The sequence below is a fragment of the Chrysoperla carnea genome, chromosome 5 (assembly GCF_905475395.1).
Source record: "Chrysoperla carnea chromosome 5, inChrCarn1.1, whole genome shotgun sequence".
NCBI lineage: Eukaryota > Metazoa > Arthropoda > Insecta > Neuroptera > Chrysopidae > Chrysoperla > Chrysoperla carnea.
Genome location: NC_058341.1, coordinates 44,789,251 through 44,815,025, shown reverse-complemented (window position 1 = coordinate 44,815,025; position 25,775 = coordinate 44,789,251). Strand labels below are relative to the sequence as shown.

At 28.0% G+C, this 25,775-nt stretch overlaps 2 protein-coding genes across 7 annotated transcripts in view; one reads left to right on the top strand and one right to left on the bottom strand.

Annotated features, from left to right (window-relative positions):
• Positions 1 to 25,775, top strand: part of LOC123301196 — a 306,076-nt gene that overhangs the window by 23,426 nt on the left and 256,875 nt on the right. The gene's annotated exons all lie outside the window — the stretch shown is intronic.
• LOC123300115 overlaps positions 19,136 to 25,775 on the bottom strand; it is a 75,564-nt gene continuing 68,924 nt past the window's right edge. For all 6 annotated transcript variants that reach the window (XM_044882596.1, XM_044882601.1, XM_044882599.1 and 3 more), the window contains one exon: positions 19,136 to 19,400. In XM_044882596.1, the coding sequence (XP_044738531.1) occupies positions 19,146 to 19,400 (255 nt within the window). In that variant the 3' untranslated portion in view covers positions 19,136 to 19,145. The remainder of the gene's footprint in view (positions 19,401 to 25,775) is intronic.

The window sequence follows — 25,775 nt, the reverse complement described above, 5'->3', positions numbered from 1 at the left end:
ACAATTCTCTCTTCAACCATGGTAAAAAAAAAAAATCGAAATCCCAAAATTGTTTCAATTATGTGGTACTAGCTAAAATTTATATTTTGATTTGGTTTTTTGGAATAAATAATCTCTCTTTTTGTTACATTACGGCAAATAGGTATTGAAATCCATAATTTATATTATAATACCCCAAAAAATTTTTAAAGTGCGAGAAAACTTAAAATTGACGGATATCATCTGTTTATGTTAATCTTATGGTGTTACTCCATATTGAACATAAAAACATTTGTATTCGTTAGTAAATTACTAAGTTTGTTAACGAAATAAAACCGTGCCTCGTGAATCAGAATACCCCGTTTTCGTAGAAGTAAAAACTTGCTCAATGCAAGTAAATTGCGTAAAAATTTCTTGAGGTGTATTTATCAATAACATCGTTTACTGACGAGAACCTAGTCTAATTAGTAAAATTTATCTGCAAACCAGTTTTTTATCTTGTGGTTACTGAACAACCAAAAATTGTTCGTAAACGTACTATGAACATAAATGGTTTTTAAAACTATTTTATAAACAACTTTTCCTGGGCCACACATTAAATAGGCACTGTCTGTACATATGATGGTTTATATACGTGGTCTGTATACAATTAACATAGTAGCCAAATCTAACCAATGGCAATAACCATTTCCTTTTGTAACATTGTTATTATAAATTTGTAGAATATTGTGTTGGCTAGCATAAAAAAATTCGATATTCAATCATATGTATAGACATGTGTGAAGGTTCCGAGAAAAAGCAAGGAAATAGTTTAAAAAGTATAGTGTGTCAACTCTGGAAGCGATTATTTAGCCATTCTTCTTGCTTATATTTTTGATTAAACAACCGTAAATCTCTAAAAAGCTTAAAAACGCAAGCGTATTATACTTAAACCATAAATTGGGATTTTGAACCAATTTTTTTTTTTTTTTTACAAAAATGGAAAGATCATATATAAGTTATATAACAAACGGTTTTTATTTTTGCATAGTAATTTTAAAGTTACAGATAGTTTTAAAAAAACTTTTTAAAAGAGAAACGAAAACGCCCGACAAAAGAAATGTTCGTAAAACATCGTTGTGACGTAATAATGTCAATTGAATAGTGTACACTGTATACAATTATTAATTAACATTATTACGTACGTTACACCATCTATTACGGACAATTTTTTTTGTCGGGCGTTTTCGTTTCTCTTTTGAAAAGTTCTTTTAAAACTGCCTGTAGTTTTAAAATTATCACGAAAAAATAAAATACGTTTTGTTATAAAACTTATATATGATCATTCCATTTTTTGTTGTTTTCAAAATCCCAATTCTATGAATATGGTGTTATACAAATGATTTGCACTTATGTTCAAATTTTGTAGCCAATTTTTAAACGTTTAAAAGTGTCTATTCCAATAATAAAAGCATTTTGTTTCCAAGTTCCTATAAAATTGTTCATTTATAAAAGTTTTAAACGTTTTGTGAATATGATGAATTAATTTTATTGTTTGAAAACATGTTTAAACATTTAAAAAGTGGCTATACAGGATATTCTTAATTACTTCGGATAATGCGCATCAGATCGAAATTTAGTAAAAAGCGCTTTCGTTCGTCTTGATGAGTTTGATTGAGTAGTGTAATTTCCCTGGATCAATTAAAAAACATCCTATATAACACTTGGGTACTTCGAATTAAATGTCATTATAAAAAAAATTTTAAGCATAGAAACGTTTAGTAAAACGCACGGGTTTATAAGCTATTAGAAATTAAAAAAAACGCTTTTTTCGAAAAATCGATTTTTCCAAAATTTTTCAATATTTTTCAAATTTGCAACAACGATTTGGATATATAATAAATGGCTAAATCACCAAATCTCGTTACAAAATTTTTTTTTTTTCATAGAAATACGGGCGTTTATAAAGAAAATGCGATTTTAACAGTTTTTGTCAATAAATTATTTATTTTACAATTTCTTTGACATCGAACTCGGCTAGATCCAACCGAAATAAATAGTTACAAAACTTGTTTTGACATAAAACCAATTAAAAAAAACTAAATCAACAGATGTCAGTTTATAAACAGATAGTGCATTGAATTTAAAGGAAAAATTTAGAATTTTTACATGTATTGGTTTCCTATTTGTTGGCTTTGATCAGAAAAATGTAGACTAATTGAATTTGAAGTAATTGTAAAAAAAAGAAACGTAGCGCAGGAGATGCGTTAGCTAAGCAAATTTTTTCATAGATTGAAAAGAAAATAGCACATTTTTCTTAAAATCGAATTTTGTATTTTTAATTTTTCAAGAATTTTATTTCATAAGAGTATTTTTTTGTTTAAAACTGGTAAAAAAATACAAAAATAATTTTTTTTTTTTAAATAAAATTTTACTTTGCGTACCACCTTCACACACATTGTTTATTTACTGATTTTTCTCATTAACGAACTTGACTTTTCAAATACCAAAACTCTTCTTAATACCAAATTATATTCAAATCGGACTTAAATTGCGACCGCTAGAGAGTGTACAGACACATAGCCGTATAGATTTGTATATACATATATGAATAAATTTTAACGATGGTCATTTTTGACATCTTTTAGGGTGGGATCGACAAACATTTGAAGAAATTTGTTCAAAATTCCATTATGTGTACAAAAGCAATAGCTCGATTTCCTTCGGAAATTCACTAAAAGTAGCATGGATTTACCTTGCTCAATAATAATTTGCTGAAATTTCGTTTATACTTTGAATTTGAATATATTCAAATAGTAAAAAGTTCATGAAATATTAAACTCTATTATTACAAAATAGAAAACACATTATTATTACAAAACAATAACATATAATGATATATTGTTTTCAGGAATAGAAAAGCTAATATAGTTTACTTCAGTGGCTCTTAAAATATACGGTTCATAGTTCTCTGGTTGCAGTTCCAGCAATTTTTCAGAGCGTTCTAACTAAAATCGATCAACCAAAATTAATTAAATAAAACGGTCCATCATATAAAGTTGACTTTAAAAATTAATAAATAAGCAACTTGTATTACGTATATGTTATGCGTGTATAATAGTTTTTCGATTATTTGACAAACACTCACATGTATGTACGTAATACAAGTTGCTTATTTATTAATTTTTTTTGAAACCGTCTTCAGAACGTTCGGCTAGTGACTGGAAGATTGCGAGCTCGAATCCAGGTGGTACAGTATGGTTAATTATAATTAATAGGGCGGTAAAATTGATCACACTGTCGTCGCTTGGATAAGAACAAAGTAACCGACTAAATAAAAATTTAATTGTATATTGGATGTAGTTTAAAATAAACATTAATAAAGATTAAAAAATAATGATGTGGGTGGTTTCTGTTATTGATAAATATCTGAAAAATGGAGGTTAAACTCCATTATTATTATCTAACCAAAATCATATAATAAAATAAAATAAAAACTAAACAAATTGAAATTTGTTTGAGTTTGTAGTTTTTATGAGATGCGGGCACCACTTGTACAACCCTAGGACCACCATTATTTAGAAATTTGTGTGCACTAAGTATATTTTGCTTCGTTTCGTATATTTAAATTTTGGTTGTATATAAATTTTGTACACGACTTTTATACAAATTAAAGCATATGTCTTTATTATACAAAAGAAAAAATCGGAAAATACTGTACGGACCCATAGGTCAATACCTATGTTGCTTATTTACGAACTTGACCTCACTTTTTACGTCCTGAGTACGCTGTAAAAATTTCAGTTTGATATCTTTTTTCGTTTTTGAGTTATCCTTGGCAGACAGACGGACAGACAACCGAAAATGGACTAATTAGGTTATTTTATAAACACCTATACCAAAATTTTGTTCATAGCATTAATATTTTTAAGCGTTACAAACTTGGGACTAGACTTAGTATAACTTGCATATTACATATATGCACGGTATAAAAATATTATTTAAAGTTATATTTTTTTAAATGAAATTGAACACATAAAAATATTACTAATCGTTCTATTGAGTTTATTGTAAAAGTAATTTTATATCATTTTAGTTTAAATATGATTTCGCAGAATTTCATTCATAAAAATGATATTTTAAAATGAAAAGAATTTTTTTTAAATATAATGACATTGCCGCAGATTTAACCGCCATGAGATTGGCTTTTTTGCAAATTTTTATTTATACTATTTCAGTTTAAATAAGTATTATTTCGCAGAATTTATTTAAAAATAGCGTTTTTGTTATTTGAAAAATAAATGTTTTCTCGTTGTCTATTTTACTAGTTTTATCCGCTCTAATAATTTATATTTTACATCAAATTTATTTCGTGTTTTCACATTTTGTGTTTAATCATATGTCATCCGTCTTTATTAACCAAAAGTGATTAGTTTATGAAAAATAATATTTTTTAATATAGTTTGAATAGTTTTATTATTACATTATGTAATATAACCACAAGTGAAATGCCACGAAAAGTATGATAAATAAGTGGCTTATTAGAGAATAAATAGATCAAGCATCTTCAAACCTTAAGAACCACTGATTTAAACAATAAATTGGAAACACAATACAAATATAAATAACAATGAGTGTTTGTAACATAGCTCAATATCGTTAATATAATGAATCAAGAGTTAAAAACTTATAGTTTAGAAAAGTTTCCGTGCATGAATTCATCTAGTAATACTAGCTTGATGTTTTAAGTCGCATTATTATAATATAACTTTGCTGATGTAGCATGTGGTAAGAAAATAAAAACTATGAGGTTACCGAAACCATATGCACGAGAAAAATGATGATGAGGTGATTCTAGGTACATTGGGGTGTCACCCATATTATACAGAGGGTCTTGTAAGTATCGCATTCTTTGGTTGCATCAAGCAGAAAATAAAATTCTAAGACAAAGAACCGTCTTCAATTTTTTGATATACGGATAGTTAGCTATTAATTAAAATAGGCAGCCAATCAGAAGCATTGTTACTAAAAATTAAAACTACCCGACTCGACTAAGACTGGCAAATTAATGATTTTTGATAGATTAAAAATAAATTATTAAATAGTTATTATTGTTATTTAAAAAAAAATTTTAAGTGTTCAGTTTGAGAAGAGTCGAGAGCATTTAATTTATTGCTATTAAAATTAATCATTCAATACTAAATAATTTTTTTTTAAAATAACGATAGTAATTATTTAATAATTTATTTATTAATCTATCAAAAATCAGTAATTAGTTAGTCAGTCTCAGTCAGAGTCGAGTAGTTTTAATTTTTAGTTACAATGCTGCTGATTTGCTGCCTATTTTATGAATTGCTAACTATTTGTACATCGGATCAAAAAATGGAAGAGGACTTTTCGTCCTAGAATTTTATTGTCTATCTGATGCAACACAAACGTGCGGTACTTTCGGACACCCTGTATTATGAACTTGTATCATGGAACATATTTCATATGTCATAATTCTCGGAAAAAATACATAGTAATGACAAATAACACTGTATTATAAACAGTGATTATTTCCATTATGATATTTTAATAAATTGCTTTAAAAAAACATAAATGTAAATTTTGAACCCTCTGGCACTATATTTTCTCCCTTATTATATATATTTAAGAACTCAAGGAAGGTCAAAAAAATTATATTAAATAAAGGATAATAAAAATTTGTTTTAAAAATTACATAACTTTTATTTTCTATCTTTAAAAACAATTTTTCTAATACAATAATTGACAGTTTTAAAAGAATTGTTGAGCAACTGAGAGAGCCAGTTCTGTTAGGGAGGTAGAGTTCTAGGAAATTTAACAAACTTTGTTGGTTAATTTTAAATAAGGTATCAAGATTAAACTAAGAAGAAACTTTGTGAGAATATAACATGACAAAATGAAAAATCTTCAAAGGAATGAATACATCCGTATTATATACATATATATCATAATATTATACAGGGGTTGTGTGTTATATGTGTCACATGAAAGCCTAACACATTTTATTCCCACTTCATCTCATGTCACTCTTTTTTTCCCCACAATTTCTAGTTTAATATTTACAGTTTTTTGGATGTTGAATCATTGAATTTAAGCATTCTAAATGTTTATGAAGTTCTGGTATTTACGCTATTTTAAAGCAGACGAAAATTGTTGAAAAGTCATGCCTGTGTGACGTTACATTCAGCCCTATAGCCCTACCTTTCTCCCTTATTTCTTTCGTTGAAACAGACATGCCTTCAATTTAAATTTCAAAAGAAAGTAATAATATTAATTTGATAAAAATGGTGTAAGCGCAAATAAATTTATGTTGCATATACGAATAGGATATACCGTATAATTTAATTGCGTTTCCACCAAATTTGAAGAGTGTCTGTATCAATCTGATTTAATTTTTTGAAATTTTTACCATCACTTGGGTATTAAGGATGTACGAGCGCCAGAGTAATTTTGTATAAAAGGTTTGATTTTTAGATATATGAAGTTGGACTAAGATTAAATCAATGATGAAAATTTTAAGGGGATTTGCCAGATTATTTAAATAAATAAATGACTTCAAAAGTAAGCATTTTAACATTGGTCTTATGGGAAAATGGTAGATGGATGATATGTTTTCACAGATTTCACCAAAACTAGTCTGCGGAAATTAAAAAAAAAACTCTAGTCTTAATAAAGAAACAGTCAATAATTTTATTTTTATTTTTTAAACCTAAGAACAAATGTTTAGTTAGTTTTTTGCAAATATTTGAAGTTCAGTCTTTTTTTTCTAGAATTAAAAAACTTGTTAAAAACACAACCATTCCAATGCTCTCCATGTTAATTATTTGAACTTTAATTAAACTCATCTCGAGTAAGAGACGGTCAATCGATTTTAAATTTTCATGGTAATTGTATTATTATAATATCCTTAATAAGTATAAAACAAATTAGAATTTTCTGAAACTGATAATAGTGAGACAACAACCTTAATTTCGCTTTCTTGATGAAACTCAAGACCAACAGAATATTTAATAACAGTATACAAGTACAAGTGCTAACATTTTTAAATGCCCTTATTGACTTAAAAACAGCATTTATTACCATTTCTCCATATCAGCATGCAATGAAAGATGTTTTTTAATATCTCGCAAATCTTTCAGAGAATCGTCTTGAAATTTTAACAGACGACAAACACATTACAAAACTGATAACGTTTTCGTCAAGAAACTGTGAAATAAAACTTTACAACCTGTAGGCAAAAGTTTTAAAATGATCATATAATTTGTAAATATTATAAAATTGTAATAAAAGAATAAAATACATAAGCATTTGTTAATCATCTTTGTTTCAAAAAAGAAACTCATTAAAAATTAATTAAATTGTTTTGTTTGTAACAAAATATGAATTAAATATTCAATTAAAATAATATCAAAAATATGTTTAGTAAACATTAAAACAATATATTATAAACAACGATAGAATATATCCATTTTCTTCAGAGATTGTTTATTCACCTTGAGCTTGTGAAGAGATATTATTTAGTATGACAATGAAAACCGAAATTTTTTCATTTATGCCTGTCAATTGAGGTAAACATTACATGTCTATATATTAAACAAGTAAATAATATTTTGTATTTTTAGTTATATATTGGCCTCAACTGTACCCACCGCCATACATGGTTTTTAAGGTTTTTGTTTCGCTACAGGCATATCGGCAGAAAATTTGTATATTAAGAATATAATAGCACATTTACCATAAAAATTTGAAGCCGATTGATCGTCTCTAACTCGAGATAAATTCAATTTAAGTTCGGATAATTAACATTGAGAGCATATAGAAAAGTTTTAGCAAGCTTTTTTAATTCTAGAAAGAAAACTAGATTTATGATATTATAAAAAAAAAAACAAACTGAACATTCATGTATTTGTTCTGCGTTTAAAAACAAACCAAAATTATTGACCGCTTCATTCTTGAGATATAATTAATCATAGTTATTTAAATTTATTGTATATTACAGAAACAATTATATTTAGAGTATAAGTAGTGTAAGAGAGATGTCTGTTATATCCAGAATCTCAGATGTCTATTATTATTATTATTTATCATACAGGATACATACACTACAGTACAGTAGAGTAAAAATTAATACTATATTTGAATAAGTATGTGTGCTAAGTATGTGTATACACATATTCTAGGCCTTTAAACCGTCGAAAAATCCGGTCTTTCCACTAAGAAATGCTTCAAACTGAACAGATTTTCTTGAAAAATAGCTGAGAAAATGCTCGATGAAGTCACTTTTCAAATAATAAAGAAACCAAAATAAAAATGCTGCATAATTTAGCAGCTTTGATGCCGCAGCTAAAATACCCGTTTTTTAAAGGTGTGCGGGGATAATAATAGCCAAATTTATAGGTAGTGATATACTCCACTCTACCCTCAGCTTGATTTGCATTTTATAACACTTAATTTTATGGGATAAAGAAAAAGATATCGTGGCCTGTATAATAATTAGTTTTGAATAAATTTTTAATTATGAGCATTTTTAAGTTAATTAATTATGAAATTATGAGATATAATAGGAATAAAATTATTCTGAATATTTGAACTTTGACATTTTCTCTTCAAACATTTCTTTATCAAACGTTTAAAATTCATTATGATTTATAGATTGGGTTATACATTTTAAAAATACCTTGGTTATATTTAGTTATAAACATGAAATGTATTTAAAAAAAACACAGGCCCTTGTCTAAAAAACTTTCTGCTTACTTCACCGTTGATGAATATCTATTTTTGTTATTTTAATAGTAAAAAAACGAATAACAAATGATGAGGTCATTTGGTTCCGCGTAAAAAGGAAAACTATATTTAGGTTGTTATTATTTTTATCGCATTAAATCAGTAAGTTTGAAGATGTCCAAAAAAAAAAAGAAAAAACTTATGTAAGAAGTAAAACATAGATAGAAGAACATATAGACAAAGTCTCAATGGCGAGATTATTACAAAGATTTTTAGGTATGGGTCTGTGGTCTAAAAGGAAGATTTCTAAATATAGAATCGACCATTTTTATAAGACAAAGTGTTTATAAATCCTTATTATTACATAACTAGAAAATATTTCACAAAAACTTAAAATGAATTTAAAAATAAAAATAAATTAAAACTAAGCTTCTTGTAAGATTATGTGCTTTTTTCTAAAATGGTACATGTAGATATACAGTATGTTCCAAAACCAATATCTTCTAGAACGAAAATGAAATTATAGCAGTATTATTTTAATTACAAAATGCCAGTAAAATCCTCAACAAGGCGTTTTAAGGCATTTCAATACCAAAAACGAAACGAAACAAAGAACTGTTACCAAAAACTGAAATTTTGTATCTCAATTAATGAGTATTTAATACGTCTTCTGTGTAAATTTCAAGACGAGTTTCTGTACGGTTTACGATAAATTAATTATTAAAAACATCCCTTTTTACATGGTGGTAAATGAAGAAGCCGTAATAAATGTTGGTTTTTTAGTCAATAAGTGCTTTTAAAAATGTTACCATTTACAAAAAAAAACTTTTATTAATATTCCTCACGTCTTAAGCTTTAAAATCTTACCAAAATTAAGAACTATGCATACATGAAAAACTTTTTTTGGTAAAAAATACTCACTTTGATAGTTAATTTCTCCTAAACCGTACAGAGAATCGTTTTGAATTTTTTACAAAAGGAGTATAAAAGGATGACTAATTGATAAATATTATTTCAAATTTTTTTAAATTTTAATTTTTTCGGTATCGAAATACCTTAAGCACATATTGTAACTTATATAGGCTTCTAAAAATTTGTGAATTTTTCAACTTTTTTAAGGCAAAGTTAAACCCATTTGTGAAAAAAAATTGCCTATAGTTAAAAACCTTTTTGGATGAAAAATTCTCTGTGTATAATAAAATTTATATGCCTTTTTTAGGGTTTTCTTAGCATTTATTGGTTGAAATGATACGTGAATTACATTTATATTATTTCTACCCATAATACGTTTCTGTATTCTATATTTAACATATAAGCATTCAAATTGTAATTATTTATCAAGTGCTGTGAGATCTGGTTCAGAAAATACGTTTAGGAAAACCTACAACTTTACATAGAGAAACTGGCCAAGTGTCTAATTTGCTTGGGCTATGGTTACGGTAAAACTCGGTTAAATATTTTTGATTTATTTATTTTGCGCCACTCTGTATAACTTTATATTTATAATTACAATTAAAAATAGAAAATTGTGTATCATAATTAAAAATAAAGGGTTGGGACAATTTGGTTGATGGTTAGTGATGATGATGATAATGATGAAATGAGTTAGTTCATCATCATTGAGGAACACATTTTATGTTTTTAATCATAAAACGGAAATAACAATGACACACAGAGAAAATAAGGGAAGAAAAATCATCCAGCCATATATTATAACGTTCCTAGAGATATCATTCGTTTATGTGTTTTATGTATATGACTTTTATATATCTACCTAGGTAAAATAGCAGCTCTCCCGGTGTTGGCACGAAAATTAGCAACGTTTTCGAGAGATAGAATTTTGAGTATTTCTTGTCTCATTAATTATTCAATGATGAAGTATGTATCGCACCTGTGAGCGGTTGCGTTAAATATCGCTTGCATGGCAAATTTAAATTACATTCTTCAATTTTAAAACTAAATTTTATCCACATGAATTGAAATGGTTTGTGACATGTGGCAATGGTTGACATGTTTTCGTTTCATTTTTATTATGTCAAAGAATCAAATTACCAGGCCATGTTAGGTGATTATTGCTGGTCTATTTTCAAGTGGACGCAGACACAAATCAATACAAGACAAAAGTTAAGACGATTCAATTTTAATATTTTTTAATATCTTTGTAGATTTTTTAGTAAATATTTTGGGAACGTGACGAGTTATTTTTTTTTCATAATTGTTTTGAAACTCAGTTCACCTCAATTGTTAAGAAAAAACACTTAGGTAAATCATATAAAAGACAAAAACTTAAACTTAAAAATATATTTTAGAATTTAATTATCAATGTTAATTATAATTATCTATGTCATTAATGCTTATTTCAAACGATGATTTTACGAAGCAACTCGTTAATGTTACATCGGGTCTGAAAGCTACAAAGAAGCTGTCTTTTATACTCGAAGAAGTTTTATATTCTCAGTATCACTGAAGAGCTGCTTAAAAGTATTTTTTCACTGTTTGTGTGTATATGTGATGAAGAAATTAAAAGAGTACAAAGTAGTTCTATTGTGATTCGTTAAAATATTACCTCGAGGGATTCCTTTCTGACTCGTTTATTATTATATGTGAAATAAAGATTTGTAATAAAAATAAAAAACAAAGAAGAAATGTATCAACTGAAGTGAATTTTCTGTCATTTATTTAATATTTGTATAATATTGATGATAATATTTTTTATTACATGTTTAAGCAATTTTTATACCCTACTAGTTGACACTCGCAGACGTAGGTTTTTTAGGTATTGAGATACAGGAAGTATTTTTTCAATGCCTTTATAACTCAAAAACGAAAAAAGATATCAAGCTAAATTTTTACAGCGACGTCAAAAATTGAGGTCAAGTTCTTAAATGAGCAACATACCCAGCTTACCCATCTTGTAGACCGTAAGAGATAAAACAAAAGTTTAAATGTAAAAAATGGTCCTCAAAAAAAACAAACAACTTTTGTTTGAAACATTTTTTCGTAAACATCATTGTTTACTTGTGAGGGTGCAAATTAGGCGCAAATTGTATAGTAAGTATTATATGGGAATATCAGTTACGTATGTGTAACATGTATGTATGTATAATGTGACAGACTCATCAACACTGTCTATACATGGTATTTCAACAATTAACTCAGTCAATTGTTTGTTTTCACTTGTTTCTATCTGACTTAAATTTTTTGCAAATGTCAAGTTAAAAAACACACCCGTTATATAGATATTAATGCAATAATATTTCCAATATTGAATAATTAAAATCCATATAATTTAATTATCAAGTTTACGAGAAGGTAATTAAATCAGTATAATTTCAGGTATGCATTCTAATATCACTTCGTTCAGTATTTTCATATATATAACGAGTCGATAACGATTATGTAATGTCACAAAGCAGTGACGACCAATAAGTTTTATTAATAGAAAAAAAATGAGGATAATAAAGCCACCCTCCCCCTTGTAACGCCTGTTAATACTGATAGTCATCGCTTCTACTCCCCTAAGAGCGTGGTTTATGGACCACTACTTATGTGTGAAATGATTCAGGCTTTATCTTTGATTTTTAGCGTAAAATGTATTAAATACTTTTAGTCTTTTTCCATTGATAATCGCACACTGCAAAGACGGCTACTGTTTTGTAATATAAAAGTTACATATATAAAACGAAACACAAAAAACAAAAAGAGCAAAGGATTGGAATAATGAAAAACTTATTTGAAATTATCGTCATATGGCTCCTCAAATTTGTATACCCCTCAATATACACGAAAAAAGGGAATTGTCGAATGAAATCTTTCCGTATTTCTCAGTCTATTGTACAGTATTTGTTATCATAGTACAGTTAAAGATGTTACAAAAATCGGCTAATAAACGAAAATGAAATAAACCGCTCGCTTTTTGCTAAACCCTCTTGGAATGTGTTTCTTAGGTCAAATATCATTAGTAACGCATGAGTTAGTGGCGCAAATATATCTATTGTTAATAAACAATAAATTGTTGCAAAATGCGAGTGGTTTATTTCATTTTCCTTTATTAACCGATTTCTGTAACATCTTTTACTGTACTAGACTATAAAAGTATAGCATATTTATATGCTATAATCTATGGGCATATCTACAGTTTATTAAACTAGAAAACAAGATTGTAACTTGACAAATTATGAAAAAGTAATATACACTATTGAAATGAATTGTTTCAAAATACTATACCTATCCTCTTTTTTATTAAATATATTCTTGCAATTCAATTTATCTTAATTTTATCTTAACCCTTATTTGCATTTTGATTACAAATCCTTTTTCGTACCATTTTCAAAATGTAAATGCTTAGTAATTTGTTATAAAATGATTTGTCGTTGAAATAAAACGGTTTCAGTGCTAAATTATAAATTTGTTTTGGTTGGTTTCTTCGGTTTAATAACATTTTTCATTGTATTTGAACTGCGTTGTGTGAAAGTGTTTGATTAGATCCCGACATTTATAATTTTTTGAAAGCGAAAATGATGTGAGATTCCCACCGAATAAAACTACCCCCTACCTGATCCGATACTATAGGTTCCTGCCAGACCCATTTTAGGAAATATAATTTTTTTTTGAAAATTTTTAAATAATCCATAGTTTGGCCCGGAAACCTTGTTGTTCAGTTTTTGTTACAATGGGACGTACAGGCCAAATTATGAGTCTGATCTTACAAGCGATTTCATGTCCCCTCTGGCGTATTTCGGACCATTTTCCGAAATTTTTGTACATTTAACTAAAAGTTCCATTGATATTTCGATAGAGAATTATTTCTTTTTATTATACCCTGTATGTATGAAAAGTGTTATAATTTTAGTCCCAAGATTGTATCGCTTAGAAATATTAATGATACGAACAAAATTTTGGTATAGTTGTTCATAAAATCATTTAATTAGTTCATTTCTGTTTGTACGCATGTTCCTTTGTCAACACGATAGCTCAAAAACAAAAAGAGACATCAAGCTGAAAGTTTTATAGCGTACTCCGGACGTAAAAAGTGAGTTTCAGTTAGTAAAGGAGCAACATTCCGTGAGATCCATCTTGTAAACTTTAAGAGATAGAACAAAATATTAAATGCAAAAAATATCTTATACAAAAAATAAACAACTCTTGTTTGAAATATTTTTCGTTAACATCAATGTTTACCCCTGAGGCCGCAAATTAGGACAAAACTTTGGTGTATTTTATATTTTCTCCAAAACTATAAAAGATAGGTAGCTGTAAATTTGCAGGTACCTTCAACTAGTGGTTTTCTGAATGATTTTCGAAAAACAAGAACAAAATTCTAGAAAATACTTCCCTAACTTTAACCAAAACAATATAATTGCGTTGATTTTATAAACTTTTCTAATTTATTAAAAATTAATTCAAACACTGATATTCAACACTTGCTATACAAGGTATTTAAACAATTAAATCAGTCAATTGTTTGTTTTCACTTTTTCACACTCGTTTTTTAAATAATATTTATGAATAGAATCACAGACCCAATTACGTCGAAAAATAATTAGGTCAATATTTCAATTTATAGCTTCTGAAAATGTATGCAAAGTTTTGGAGCTGTATCCAAAAGTGCAGTATCAAAATGTGTCAACTGCTCTATTTTGCTCTGGGTAAGAGATTATTATACCATATGTATATGAAATATACATAGTATATTAAGTTTAGTCCCAAGTTTGGAACGCTTAAAAATATTGATGCTACGCAAAAATTTTGGTAAAGGTGTTTATAGAATCATCTAATTAAGACCCATCTTATAAACCGTTAGAGATAGAATAAAAGTTTAAATATAAAAAATGTCTTTTATCAAAAAATAAACAACATCACTGTTTACTCACGAGGGCACACATTAGATGCAAATTTTATATTATGTATTAATATGGGATTATCAGTTATGCATGTGTGACATGTATAGGTATACTTATGTGTAACGTGATAGAGTAATCAACACTGTCTATGCATGGTATTTCAACACTTAACTCAGTCAATTGTAATTGTTTTCACTTGTTAAATTTATGACTTGAGCAGTGTGCCATTGGTGATGATGTTTTATTATTATTATTATTTTTATATAATATATATAATAAATATTGGATAATATTACTCCATGCGTATAACTTGAAAATAATTTAATGTAAATATTTACAATTAACTTCATAGTCTGTTATATCAAGTGGATTTTATTAATTTTGTTATCAGTAGAGAAAAAATACACGTCCATATTATTTTTTACTCATTTTATTGGAAAATTTTTCTTTATTATAATATAAAAATTCATCATACATGTGCTGCGTAAACTAACCGAATTCCCTTATAAGAATAATCATCTGTTTGTAAACTAATTATTTTAATAATAATTTGATTATAAATTACTTGCAGTTTCTCACCCGCTTCACTGGACAATTTCATTTTTAGACTGATACCAAAGACTATCTTATTTTAGACTTCACTTCCCTTGATCCACTTATATCCACTTTTGTTTGCAACTTCAGAGGTTTTAATTTTTGTGACGGAATTCTAATTTAAAAAAAATGAAATTTAGTTTTTAAGATCGGTACACTAGTTTTTGAGATTATTCATTACAAACAAAACTAAACAAAAAGTAAAAAAATGAAATCTTTTATCTTTATATAATTAGTGTAGCTATAGATTATTAATATTTCAATTGAATTCTAATATGGCCATGGTTTAATTAGTAATTGAATTATTTTTGAAAAATAAGGTCCAAGTTATAACATTGGGACTATACATATATATATTGATGTACTGTACAATAGCCAATAGCTCATCTTAGTTGAAGAAATTCGTTGGCACAAACATTTATTATAAGGCACAATTATTAGAATATTCTTTGCCCGTTGGGAAGATGTTCTTTCATTAATATATGGATGCATTTTATATGGGTAATACATACTTCGTAGAAACATAGAACTTAAGGAAGTGAACATAGTGATTAAGGAAGTGAAAAAAGGTATTTTACTAAAATAAAAAAATACACCTTTTGATACGGACGAACCACTCGGATATTAAGTCATAAGTATTCAAGATAATTTAATTTATTTAAGACATTAGGGTGCTTTTTTAACTTGAAATATACGTAAAGCTCGAAAAATATGTTTAATCGAAGGAAATGCTTCAAAAAAAAATTTTATTTTCAAAGGCAGACATCTTATACGGGTTTTATATTCAGCTTAAATTTTTGGGCTCAATTAAAAACTCACTCTGATTCGAAATTGACAAACATTAGACTTTAAATTATAAAGTTGTTCTTTATAAAAACGCAAATATTTTTTGTTTGAAACATTTGTTTGTAAAACGAATAGTTTATACAGAAATTGATAGCAGAAATCAAGCTTTTTGCGTGTTTCTCCATTCAATTTGAACAAAAATGGTCTTTATGGAAAACCATTTTTATTGGATTTATTGGAAAATTTTTTTCGAAAAGTGCCTAGATTTCGCAGGAACAATTATTCGGAATAATAATTTTGATACAAAAAATGAATTTTGGGTCATTTTTCAGTCCATTTTTTCCCAAACTATATGATTTTCGGACAACAAATGCTACTTTTTTAATGAACAACAGCAAGTGTTCATTTATCTATAATCAGTTATGGAGTAGAGTGAGCTTTTCATTGAGCCTGAAAGTCTAGATCAAGTTTAATGTCTGCGGAAGATGTGCGCCTATACACCCAACTTTTTTTTGCTTGAAATGTGTGCAATACAGCTGGATTGAAAGCTATCGTCTTCAAAAGACCTTGATTTTTACTTAGATAAAATGCACCAAACTTTTGAACAATGGAAAGAGGAAGGAAATACTGGAAATTCTGATATTGTGTACTGTGCGAGTAAAGAAATTTTTCATCTGAAATCATCTGAGGCTACTTTCTACTTTGTTGATATTTAACATTGCATTTAAAAATTGTTTTATACTTTTTAGCACGTATTTCAATCAACTATTTTATCCATTCATTCGTTGTTACAAGGTTTTTTTAGTTTTAACTATAATTTTTTCTTATTCAATTATTTAAAAGAACGTAAATACAGTTAATCAAAAATAGATCCAATTTTTATTCTCACGTGTATGTTATAAAACGATTTTAAATAAGCTTTTTCTGCTACTATAAGATAAAGTTTTATTAATACCAACAAGTTTTCTTATTCTTCATCTACTGAGATAAGTTTTTCAACTTTTTTTTCTATCAATTGATATTCATAACGTTCAATTTCAATATTTTGTAATAAGTTTTTTTCCCTCTATGGAAAATATATTATGTCACAATAAAAACTTTAATGCTTACCTATACAAAATAGGTAATTCTAATCATTTATATATCAGTTGAAAATAATATCCTTGTATATATTTCAAGGATTTTTAAATAATCTAAATCAAAGACATGGAAAAAAGGAAAGATGAAATTTAAAAAAATATTATGTTGTAAATACTTTGTAAATGTAACCTATTTTTCGTATAATAAAGCTTACAGATCGCAAGCTGTCGTCAAAATATAAACATATATTTATTGTAACATACACTGTTTCAAATTATTAAAGGAATAAATTTTTTATACAATATTCTCAGAAAAATAAGTAATAAATGGAGAAATTAAATAATTTTGTGCAAAAACCAATAAAACGGGCTATCCATTAACCAACATTCAGTAACTTCAAAGATGTTTCATGATTTTTCCACTTGTTGTTGGATGATATTCCAGTTGGATTAACATATAACGGATATTCATCAACTTGATATCTCTTGCAAAACAAAGCTTAATCCAATCAGTTACGGACTAACCCAAAAGTTTGTAGACTACTAGATTTTTTTTATCCATACATTCACTAGCGGGTTGTTTGGAGACCTGATTTTGCGTATTCGGGAAATTATCCCTTTGGTCGCTATTTTGGAAAAGACTTTTTTTCTGTTTTGGCCCATATCTTGCGTTCTATTTATTAAAATTTGTTGATTTTGGTGTCGTTGGACTTGCCTGCGTTTTATCTTCAAATTTCAAAGTACCTACACGCTACGCTTGATAGTAAAAAAGTTATTCGTGCTCAAACTTAAAAATTTTTTCGCGAGTTTCTTTTTGGAGACAACCCTCTATTGAATAAGTAAATAAAACAAGTGAAAACAAACAATTAACTGAGTTAATTACTGAAATACCATGTATTGACAGTATTGATTACGAAATGATTGTTTTTTTACGCCATGTAAGCAGATAGCCACACAGAACTGATATTCCCATATAATACATACTATTTATAATACATATAATTTGATTTGCGCCTTCAAGGATAAACAGTGATGTTTATGAAAAAATGTTTCAAACAAAAGTTGTTTATTTTTTATATAAAACATTTTTTACATTTAAAGTTTTGTTCTACCTAACGGTATACAAGATGAGCCCGTAGGACTCAGACCCAGTTGATCTATAGTGCTCATTTACAAACTCGACCTCACTTTTTACGTCCTGAACACGCTTTAAAATTTTTAGCTTGATATCTCTTTTCGTTTTTGAGTTATCATGTTGACAGACAGACGAACAGACAACCGAAAATGGACTAATTAGGTGATTTTATGAACACGTATGCCAAAATTTTGTTGGTAGCATCAATATTTTTAGGCGTTACAAACTTGTGACTAAACTTAGTATACCTTGATATATTTCATATATACATGGTATAAAAATCTAATGTTACAAACCTCTCTTGGATCAAACCTCTTCGATTTTCGTAAATGCCCTGAACTACATGTTTAAGTATACATTAATAAAAGACCGAGCTTGGATTTCTGTGGGACTTCAAGATTTATACTTTTGTAAGCAAATAAACAGTAATTTTCTCATTTTCTAAATATGATCGATAAACTACTAATTAGCCACAAGGCAGAAGTCAGAAAGAGAATGCTTTATTACAAAGACTGGATATTAGACTTGATATAGATGCTAGACCTGAAATTGCCCAGACAAGCGAAAATAAAACACAAATTTTAACAGTTATAAAAATTTATTTATATTTAAAAAAAATATAAGACAATTCAAACACGTTTACAGTATTTGGATTTCTATAAATAAAAGGTTGTAATTATCAAATTTTAAAAAACAAATAATTAATGCAAATTAATGTATATATATATTGGATAAGGACTAAATTTTTTAAGGTTTTTTTGGATTTAAATAAATATGTTGAAGGAAAATAGACGAAACAGAATTCGAAGACATTCGATAAAATAATATAATATATGCTTGACTAACAGAGTTTGAAAAGACACAGGTTTCATTTTTTGCCTTGACGAAATTTACAAAATGTATATATATACATAAATTAGTTTATACTCCTTGAGAAAAATGAAAATGAATGAAAAACAATTTTTTAAAATTTCGATATAACTAATTAACAAAAATAAATTAATTTACTGACGAATGATTTTGATTTGTTGTTATTAGATTTTGAACTTGAATGTTTCTACCACTATTTTCTAATAATTCTAACAGACTGTTTGTACCTGATTTACAATTATCGAAAAATTGTTGTGCTGGACTTGCGCCACGAGATCTTACTCTAGATTTAGTACGTAATCGAACTTGTTTTAATTTTGTTTTGGATAATACATTTACATTGTTGCTTTTCGGTTCTGGTTCTGCATTTTGTTTTGCTGGTTTCTGGAAAAAAAGAGTTTTCATTAAAAACAAATCTTGATTATTGTAGGAAATAGGATAATTTACAATAGGAGATTTGCAACGATCATAATTAAATCTTTGCGCGGGTTTCATCTATGCATATAAAATGCTTTGTCATGATCAGGACAAGTCAGTCAGTCAGTTATTCGAATAACTGACTGACTATGATAAATCAACGCCAAGCTTAAATCGGAGATCGTTGAGACCCGAAACTTAGAGGGTGTATTCTTTGTATGACGTATGTTTGTATGACGGCATCTGATTAGAAAGGATTTTCCGAAATTCTACCAATAAGGAGGTGAAATAGGGGATAAAGTATTGTATAAAAATCCGTCATTTTTGAGTTCACTACTTAAACGATTTTAAATATTCTTTCACCTAAGTATAGAATGCTACATCAGCAAATAAAATGGAGTGTATTTTATTTTAAAAGACTAACACAAAATCTTTGTAAAACTCTACATAAAGCATTTTTTCTATTTAAAATGATAGAACTTTAAACTTAAATAAAATAACTTGTATATGCGATCTCTTTTAATTTTTGTTTTTTCGTTTGAAAGAGTATTTTATTACAATTTATGTGATAAATGATACCAGCAAACCAATTAACATTGGTAACGCGCTGTAAATAATATTGGAAAAATCATCTTGCAAATTAAAAGTAATATTGAATGAATAACGTAACAAAATTATTAACTTTTTTTTAACAAAATAATTGTTCAATTTCAGGTACACTCACTGTCAGAAAAAGTGCCACAGTTAAAACCATTCTAAGCGTACGCATCATATGTTATGTTATAATAGTAACACTTAGAATGTTTTAAAACGAGCATTTTTTGTGACATTGAGTATACGTATCGTATCTTGTTCAGTTGCTGATTCGTAACTTGCGAACGTTGTCCAAACGTGTGGTTTGCTCAAGTGCTTTCAAAAGCAAGCAATAATAATGCCATCGATGTTATCGAATCTATTCTACGCAGTTGGGCAATCGTATAATTGTATTTTCAAATCTTCCAAGTGAATTCCAGGTTACATTTGACTGGTATCATTATATGATATAAAATAATAAATTTTTTAATGAACTCACAGGTAAAACTCAAATTCTACCGTTTTAAATGAAAAACCCTTTAAGTAATCATCGCATCTCGAATTTTTTCTATGTTACTTAAAATATATACGTAGTAGATCGTAAGATCATGACGGTCTTTACAAACAAAAAACTGTCCCAATAAAATAATATTACTGATTTTTTTCCCATTTTATCACTGAGTCATTGTTATTTCTATAACCAACGTATACCACAAGACCCTTCATTCCAGTCCTCTTCGAGACAATTCAGAAAATGACGTAGGTACCTAGTTGTGTCAATGTCTTACGGTCTACAAGTAAACCATACAAATATAAAGAGAAAAGCAATTAAGATAAAATTTTCTAAGCAAAAAATCTAAATAAACTTGGCATTTTAATTATGATGTTTTTTGTTGTGTTTCTGTGGTTGTATAAGCAAATTCTAAATTAAAATATAAATATCGTGAACAAAGTGGTAGATACAGGACCAAGCGTAGTATTTGAAAATCACTTCAGAACATCTGGAAATTTGGGAGGCTGTTTTCAAGATCAAGTCTAAAAACATGAACCAAACATTTTGTCCAACATAAACCATTGAATCGAGTGCAGTGAGGACACGTGAGACACCACAAGTATCACCTTTACATTGTCGTTCTTTGCCCGATTTCGTGCTACTTTGCGAAAGTTCGGAGAAGGTGGTAAAAATATATAAAATTCGTGTACATATATTCTTATTAATATTCGTTTATATAAGCAGGGAAACTTTTAATACCCTTTTTTCGGTGCTAAATTTTTGGATTTGAACGAATAAAAGACATATTTTATTATGTAACAATAGTATAATTTTCTTTGAAGTGATGTAGACACAGATAAAATTTGTTTAAGTAAGTGATTGTCTTCATCGTACATATTTATCTTATTTTTAAAAATTATCAACAAAGTCGGATTTTTGGGTAGTTTTTTATTTCTTTTAGATAGTGATGTAATTTAAATACCCAAACTTCTATTTAGAAAACTATGGTTTATATCGCCAAATTATACTCTCGTTTTCGTCTAATTTCCTAAAGTTGATTTATAGAGGAACTATCTTATACCAGTCGTACAATTTAATATTTTCTAGGCCCCCTTAAGATACGGCTTTTATAAAGTCCTCTTCTGCTTGATCCTAGACCTTTATTTATTATTACATTACGTTGTGTATATTATTATTAAAGCTATAAAACCAACCATATTTAATGTTATCAAATAATATATTTTACACCATTACTAAAGTTGGTATCGTATAGGTAAGGTTCTGCTGGTGATAACTAGTTAACAGAGGTGTATAATTTATGTTCAAGGTAATAAACTTTATAATTAGTTAGGACTTTTAATAATAATTAAAATGAGAATAACAACACCCACCTCTAGGTGTAGCAGATGTGTCAACGTCTGTCGTTAACATATAATTATAAAGTTACTTTAGAAGTTGTAGTAGAGGAGATACGCCTCATTAGTCCAGATAGCAGGACCGCTGAGAGAAAATTAGAGTTCGGGTCCCTAACCCCAATACATTAAAAAACACTATGCAATATGGCACAGTAATATATCTCACCCATTCAACTCTCCGTAAAAAAAAATACGGGGTGATAAAAATTTTTGAGCAATCGATTTAAAAACTAGAAAAGACAAGTTTTCTAATAACCATGATGGCATTTTAGATAACGCCCTTTTTTTATAAATTGCAGCCAAGTGAAAAAACGCCAAAAATATGAGAAAAATCTGTTTTTTGACATGTTTTAAAAACGAAAGTTGGGATGCAAGGGCTTACAAAAAGGCAGTTTCAGTTTTCGAATGATATCAGATTTTAAATCCAAAAGGGTCAGTTTTGGTTGGAAATCGAATATCTTGGTCCAAAAACCTCGAACGGAACCTTTTTTTGAGCTCATTTTGGTATGCTTCTAAACTTTATATAAAATTTAGTGATAAAAATTGAGTAATAGATGTCAAAACTTGAAATTAAAAGTCTTCAAACGAACTCTATTTGTTCCAAATTCGATGTATTTTCGCAGAGATACAGCTCTGTGAAATTTTTTCCTTGAATACTTTGGTTCTTATTTATTTTATGAAGGACACGGTTTTCAAAATTTTAAGGCTTTGTTTTTTTATTGAATCATTGAAATAGCCATGAGTCACAATGAATATGAATTTATGGATCCAGGTGTTAATTGTAAATCCAAGAAAAAAAATTGTCTAAAATTTATTCTCGTTCATATTAGAGATGCGCTTTCCTCGCTTTCTAAACTGCAAAATTTTTAAATAGCCTATTATAATCCAACTGTGTGGCCTCTATGCAAAGAGTGCCAAGTCCTGAAACTGGGTCTTTGGTAGAGCAGGATCGATGAAAGTTTTTTAATCGAGCAAGAACACAGAAAAAACGTTCAGCACTAGCAAGTTGAAGAAAGTTGCAAGTATAGTGCAAAATACACCCATTAGGAAAAAACGTCTACAAATTCGCCTCAACTTTCACGTTTATTGAATTTTCAGATTTGGCTCAATATGTAATGTTCGAGTTCATTAAGCACCTGAGAACTTAATCAAGGGTCTAAAGATTTAATTGGCACAATATAAGAGATCCAAATATATGCCTTGTTTTGGATAAAAAAAAAATTATTTGAGAAGAAAGAAATAATTTATTTGAACAATTTATTTAATCTACAATTGACATTATTTATATAAAATAAATGTCTATCATGTCATCATATTCTCAGACAAAACAATATTTTGTTGACTGTTCATTAGATACGTTCAATTTTCTTTGAAACATTATTTACATAAATATTCTTCAATAAAGAAAAATATTTACAAATTTAATAATGTCAACAAAACAATTTCAAATTAATTTTTTTTTAACTGTCTGAATGCTCTTTTTCTTGGAAAGAAAAATCGATTGGAAATATTTGTATATACATAATTTTATTCAATTAGCAATTAGTATCTATGTTTGTGTCCATAAATTTTTGGTCCTCTTGGTAAGCTCTAATTGTAGTCTCAAAACATACTACTCAAAAGAAAAAAACTAAAATTTTACGGTATATTAGCCAAGAATAACAAATTTCTTCACCTGTATCAAATTTTGATTTTTTTAAATACTTTTGATGTCTAAAAGTTGTTTTTATGTACAAAAACTTTTGTTATCTATATATAAAAGAAGCATGACGTTATCAATAAACGTTCCTCAAACGAAAAAAAGAAAGGTGAAATAATAAGGAATTTTTGAAAATTCATTCCCCAAAGGGTTAAAATGAGGGTTGAAAGTTTGCATGGAACTTCGTTAAAACCATTCTTCAAAGGAATAAATTAGGGGGTAAGATTTATATGAAATCGTCATTTTTAAAGTTAGAAATGTAAAAATTTGTATATGAGCTCCATTTGCCAAGGAGCAAATGTGGTATGTGGAGTGGAAAAGTTGGCATTGCCTATATTGCGAGTAGTATGTGGAGTGGAAAAGTGAGGTAAAGATAGGTTCTCTAAATGAATCAATGATTCACTAAACGTATCATTTTTTAAATCCATTGAAATTAATCATTATCACGAGCGAAAGCTTCTTGGGCAAAAGCTAATAACTAATAGCCAATATAATTTCATTTTCAAATAAAACTCACAATATCAGATTTTGGGCTATCTAATAATCATAAAATTTGTTTAGGCAATTATTAACCAATTAGGTCTTTAAAGCAGGCATGGGCAAATGTGAGAAGTCCCTTGGATTCCGCACTTAAAATAGGAATAAGACAGTGACAACTTAACCAGCGACAACCTAAAATACCAGTAAGACAGAGAAACAACATTTCTTTTTCCACCTATCTCATTACAAATAGAGAAACTGAGATAAGTAGAGAAAACTGAGATAGGTAGAGGATTCGTATATCCGTCTCTCTTCCTCCTCTATGAGAAATACGGTCTTAGATAAAGGGACTTACAATAAAGTTTATGACACACAATAAAGTTATAACAATGGGGACTTCGACTTAAAATAACTCGTGCATGCCCGCTTTAAAGGATGATTTTGGTTTTAGTAGGTAAAAAGAAAATACAGTTTGACCTTTTATTTTTAAAATCATGAAATTTATTTTCGTCATTTTAATAAAATATAGGTCCTATTTGAACAAATAATTTGAAAAGCATTGTCAATATTGGTTATGAAATAAAATCTGCTTTTATGTATTTTGTTATATTAAACGTTTATGATTTTATATGCGCAATGTTAATTACTTTTTAAAGGATGTTTTAACAATCCTAATATCCGGGATTTTGTTTGTTATTTACAATTATTTTTTTACTTGTATTTATTATTACTTTTATTATTCATTAAAAGGAATTTGTATCATGGTTACAAATTATTTAATATTAACGCAGAGAAGAAAATTGAAAGGTAAATATAAAATTGATTAAGAAATAGTTGAGCTTCGATTTTTGAATTTTAGGAAAAAAAATACAAAGCCACCTTTTTGTCAGTACAGCTTTTTCGCAAAATATATTAGCTTCTATTCTAACTTCCGGTTTATGAAAACTATGAAAAGTATTTAAACAACCAAGATATTATTTTTACTATTATACGACAATAATTTTTCGTAGAATGGTCCGCTAAAAATATTCTTTTCACGGAAAACATGTTTGCTAACATTTCTACGATAGTTTAAATTAAAACAATTGAAATATCTCCAGTCCGTCATTAGCTTAATCCAAAATAAAATGACTTCGCAATATGTCCGAGGAAAAATGATGAGAAATCTGCAAAGAATGGAGAGGTTTTTCTATTTTTTGGTCCGTTAATTTTCCCAGGAAAAACGGGATCGGAAATATCAGGATATCTTTGATGATTTCTTTTGGTCAAACTGTGTTTACATAACCGCGCATCAGTGTTGGCCTATACATTTATATCAACAGATGTAGTATAGTAGACCAACACTGATGTATGATTATGTACCATGATGTACTCTGATGTACACAGATGAACTACTGTACATCAATTAGATATAACTAAATCACTTAAGATATGGACTTAACCAATTTTTTTGATCAAAAGAAATAAACGGAGATATTCGGATTTATAGTACAGTTTTTCCCGGGTACTTGGTCATTTATCGAAGAAAAATTAGGATATTTATCACAATCTTAACAGTCTAAGAAGTAAATTCGCAGCAGATTGGTTGCAAAGCTAAGATTAAAACTTTACGGCTCTCCACACTATAAACACAATATTTTTAGCAGACTATTCTGTAATAAATAGAAGATTTAATCAACATA